Consider the following 5,303-nt stretch of genomic DNA (forward strand, 5'->3'; position numbering starts at 1 on the left):
GGACTCCAAAGTGATCACTTTCATCTTAAACTTTCTCAAATGCTAAAAGTCCATGGAATAAGTCTAGAAACTCCTGTACAATTATTCAAATGATCAAAATTGCAAACTATATCTATGTAAATCAATGTAATTTAACCAAAAATTAAGAAACCTATGATAAATTGACCAAAATGATATTTTTATGTTATTTACAATTCCTAAGCTTACTTTTTCTATTAAGAAACATTAAAATGACAAGTAAAAACCTAATAAAATGTGGATTCATCAGGCGTCAGGAATGGTGATGGACATGGGATATAACACTTTGTGGTTAAGAATGGTGATTGAGGGGTATGTGGCGGATGCTGAGTGGCCTGAGATGAGTGAAAATATGTAGGTGCACTAACGGGTTGTGTGTGGAAAGGAAACTGTGAGGAAATATAGAATACTCCATCAGGACGCTCAGGTATAGGTGGAAGAGACCAGTCTGTCGCATGTACCTCTGTGCGTCTACGCTGTAATCCCCTGCCTTCCTTACGGTCCCTCAGTTGACGGACATCTACAAATAGATCCTCAGTATTGCCACTCTTTATTAGAGGCTCAGATAAAGAAATAGGTTCCATAATGCGGTTCAAATCATTCTTCAAAACTAGCATAGATTGACACAGGTCTCGCATCTCATCAAAGGTGAAAGAATCATGGCCATTAGTCATCAAGTAGTGGGCTCTCTCAAGTCCATCACTCTATAAAACAAAAAATATTGTATGTTAACAATGTCATTACAAATACACATAAGTAAATGTCTAAAATAGTTTACACTTACAAGTAATTATGAGACAGCTGTGTCTCTTGTCATCCAACATCTAGTGTGAGCTCTATACCACCGCATATACTCTGAGTTGAAACTTAGCTGACCAATCTGGGGGTCATTGGTCATGACCCAATCTCTCCTTCTCTCCCAAATGTCTAATACACCCCTTAGCTTCTCTTGCCAATTCTCTGTTGCCTTCCTACGCAGAGTCAAGTCATGTAGTGCATCTGGCTGATATGGGGCATGAGGTATATGTTGAACCATACCAAATTGCCGCATTACTCGATCTGGTTGGTGCCACTCACACACCTGAAAACATATCAGAGGCACGACAGCCCTCTACAACTCCATCCCCTCACGACATATAACTGGTAACGAATTAATCAAATCAATAGAATATGGTTGCCAAATTATCTGCACACAATATACATCATATTCAGGTTAGTTTTCATAATGATAACTAAATTAAAATATGACTATAACATATGGCGTGGGTGTTAATCCAGCTTTACCTCTTCACCAGTAAGCATGTCAAATTTATATCTATAATAAGATATGTCTTTCCTCCCTTTCCTATTCCTTTGATTGGCCAACCACCTACAAAAAGATACAGAGATTGTTAATACAGAAGGTATGTTAAACATATAAAGGAAATAAATATTTAATATTATCTGGTAGTATATGGAAGATGGAGTCGTGTGTGAAGCGGGTTTCCAGGAGCTACAAATGGAAATCTATCCCATGCCCACATCACAAGTAATGCAGCTAATCGACCTAAACCATGCCGATCAATGTTGGTGGCCATACACAGCTCTCTATACAAAAATCTCAATACTGCAAACCCCCAACTATATTCACCAGTGATAGCAAAATCCTGAAGTAAAGGTAAGTACCTCACTGAGACTCTCTACTGTTGGAGTGATCACTCAACATATAACCCCAATCAACCGCAACATATAAGCCCTAGCAAATCGGGTGATGTGTAAAGGATTCTGTGCATGCATTGCCACATGGGTAAAATGTTGGTCTAGCCAACTTGTCTTCAAGAAGCTACCAACAAAATCTGCACGTGATGGTCTAATCCCTAGGCTCTCCTCAAGAATATTAGCATAATTACCTCCAATAGGTGCTATCACAGGTCTTCCATTAATTCATAAACCTAACAACACAGATATATCCTGCAAAGTGATCGTACACTCGCCTGGAGGCAAGTGAAAAGTGTGTGTCTCTGGCCTCTATCTCTCTACTAATGCAGTGATCAACGGGAGCTCTAATGGGAACTAACATAGTGAGCAATCCCAGTAAATCTCGCAAGCTCTAAATGTGGAAGGATCTCCTCTGGAACACCATCCAAACCAGGTGGAATAAATTGACTCTTCCTAACCTTCAAAATAGGATGATCCCGACTATCCCAAATATGTTCAGACACATGAATATTCTGTAAACGCAATAATGAAGGATCATCTGGTCCAGGATGAATGACCCTATTCTCTCCTGAAGATGAAACCATCTACACAAAATATAAAATATAACATGATCAAAATTTTAAACTTTAATATAAATTATACAAAATATTTTCATATCATGCATCAAGTATAATACCCCAAACTATTCTTACTTCATCACATAATTCAAATAACATTTTAATCATTGTAATACAAATAAAATCAAATACAATTATTCATAACCAATTTTAAAAAATTTTACTAAATAAATTAGTTATTTTTTTATTAAATTTAACATGTCTTTTTAAAAATTTTACTAAATACAAATTTTGTTTATTTTTTAGTCATGATAAATTATATGATTAATAATTGATTTCAGCTAATTTGTATCACTCCAAAAATTTATATTGCATAACTAATCTTCTTATTTAATTAGAAATAATTTAATTAAAATTACTTAATCTCATCTTATTAATATCGATCTAAATTAAAAATTCAATAAACAAATTTATAATTTAATCATAAATAATATTACATATTTATTATTATAATTATTTATTCTATATTATTTAATATCACTCCAATAACTTAAATTACATTACTAAATTTCTTTTTTCAATATATACACTTATTATTTTATCATAAATAAACTTATATAATTCTAATTATTTATTTTAAATTATTTAATATCACTCCAATAATTTAAAATTATTTAATATCACTCCAATAATTTAAACCATAAACCATAATTAACCATAATTAAATATATATTTTTTAATTATTTAATAAACTCAAATTTTTGCTACTATAATCTTTTTATATAAATAAATATGCTTAATTTTAATGCTCTTAATTTTTACCTTTTTATCATTTTTGTAATTATCTGTTCATTAATCATAAATCAATCTTTTTATTTATATTCTTAAATGTTATTTAATCTAAAAAACATAATTTATGTTATAATTTTGTTACACTTTTTTCTATTTATCATTTCTTATATAATTAATCAACCATACAACTATTTTATATTTTTCTATTTTCAATTTTATTTAACTATTTATTATTGATTTAATTATTTTTTACAATTTCTAAAATTTTTTACTTCAAATTATAATTATTCTAAATGCAAACTCTAATTTTTTTCTTAATATTACTATTAAAATTTAATTATACAAATTATGATTATGTTGATATATCTACAAATTTTTAATCTAATATTACTCTAATTTTTAATCTAATATTACTATAAAAATTATTTTATTCAACCGTTTACTATTATTAATAAATATAAAATTTAAATTTTTTACAGAAATCGAAAAACCTGGATGGGGAGGGGGCAGGGGACGGCGGCAGCGTAGATGACACGTTTTTCGGTGATGGTAGGTTCCCAACGACGGCAACAACTCTACTGGACTGTAACGTCTCTCTGGCGATGACCTCCTATTCTCCGTTCAGCCCGTTCTCCCTACTTTCTGAAAGTTTCAGAACAACAACACCACAAATTACTCCAAACCCAATTGATCTGGACAGTCTTGTGCAATGTATCACGAATCGCACTCAAAACTCACTCTAAAATGATAAAAAAATAACCTCAGCAAAGGTCCAGGTCATCAACAATGGCGGTTTGCGGAGCGTTGTCAGGCCGGAAGAGGAGAAATGAAGGAGGAGCGTCAGTGACCTCCCGCCAGAGGACACGTGGCCCAATCAAAGTGTTTCATCTCTGTGTCAGACGAAAACATTTATTTCAAAATATTTAACCCTTTTCGTCTCATCCTTATACGAAACTACTGCCACGTGTTATGCTCCAGGTATTTCGTCCATCTTTAATATGAAATGATCAAATAAAAAATAAACAAAATTGATTTCGTCTGACTTTTATATGAGTTTATAGCTGACGTGGCCAAAAAATGGCCAGACAGGGAATTGTTTTTTTTTAACACTAATTTGATAATTATTTTTTAAAATTGCATTATTTTAATCTTTAAGCCGGTTCTTAGAGTTGGATGATATCATACCTAATTTGAAGAGTGTGTGGGCCATAGTGAACTTTCATGTATAAAATTCAGAAATATCAACGTCCACACGGAAGTCTCCTTTAACTAAAGATCAAGTATCTTAATGGTGAAATTCTTATTCAAGTTTTATTTTATTAATTTTAATCTAATTTTTAGTAATATATTATTTAAGCAAATTTTAACTTTAATTTTATATGTTATTAAAAACATTATTAACTTATTTTTTTTAATTCTACAATAATATAAATATGATGTATTAAAAATAAAATAAAATTTTGATAGATGTTTTTTCTTGCAATATAAATTGAAACATTATAAAAACATTAAAATTCTATAACTCAATTTTAAAAAGAAAAGAACAATACAAAAGATAAAAGTTAAGATAATATTTAATTTTGCTTATTTGAACAGCTGAAATGTTCATAAATAAGTTACACCAAGTCTATTTGATGTGAAGATGAATTTGCTTATGATGAATAAGTGTTCTGTTTTGACGATATGTTACAACTTACAAGATTAGTTTCTCTTTGTAAGTTGAAATTTAAGAGTGTAAGAGAATATGATTCAATTTCCATGGACGATCCTTTCATCTCTTTTTGTAATTGAAATTTAAGGGAGGGGTACTGATTTCTTCCCTTCTCTGAGCATTACCATTCCTTGGTTCTAAATGATTTCATAAGCTAATACTTTTCAATTGTGGGTTGTTTTCACTAGATTTCTAGAATTGTAGTTTGACTCCTCACAATATGAACATTCTCGATCAAACTTGTTTAAACTCACTCAATCCAATTATGTACATGATTATTATGCTCAATTCACAACTTTAGCTAATCTTGTATAGGGAGTCACCACTAAGGCTCTTCTAGATTGTTTTGTAGGTGGCCTTAAACTTGACATATGTAAGGATGTAATTACACAATCCCCTACCACATTGATTCGCTCAGTGTCCTTAGCTAAACTCTATGAAGAGAAATACCTATCCAAACCAAGAACACATAACGCTCACTTTCAGACCAAAACACAAGCCCCAAGCATGAGCCTACCCTTGATCCA

At 31.5% G+C, this 5,303-nt stretch overlaps 1 protein-coding gene across 1 annotated transcript; it reads right to left on the reverse strand.

The window, feature by feature from the left end:
- Positions 1-1,129: 1,129 nt before the first annotated feature.
- Positions 1,130-2,300, reverse strand: LOC113855684. Its single transcript, XM_027487314.1, has 5 exons — positions 2,072-2,300; positions 1,722-1,919; positions 1,540-1,624; positions 1,303-1,387; positions 1,130-1,204 (listed from the first exon to the last, which is right to left on the reverse strand). Exons 1-5 carry the CDS (start codon positions 2,298-2,300, stop codon positions 1,130-1,132), a joined length of 672 nt encoding a protein of 223 aa, XP_027343115.1.
- Positions 2,301-5,303: the final 3,003 nt, after the last annotated feature.

The sequence above is a fragment of the Abrus precatorius genome, unplaced genomic scaffold (assembly GCF_003935025.1).
Source record: "Abrus precatorius isolate BTA unplaced genomic scaffold, Abrus_2018 Scaffold11, whole genome shotgun sequence".
In the NCBI taxonomy this organism is placed as follows: domain Eukaryota; kingdom Viridiplantae; phylum Streptophyta; class Magnoliopsida; order Fabales; family Fabaceae; genus Abrus; species Abrus precatorius.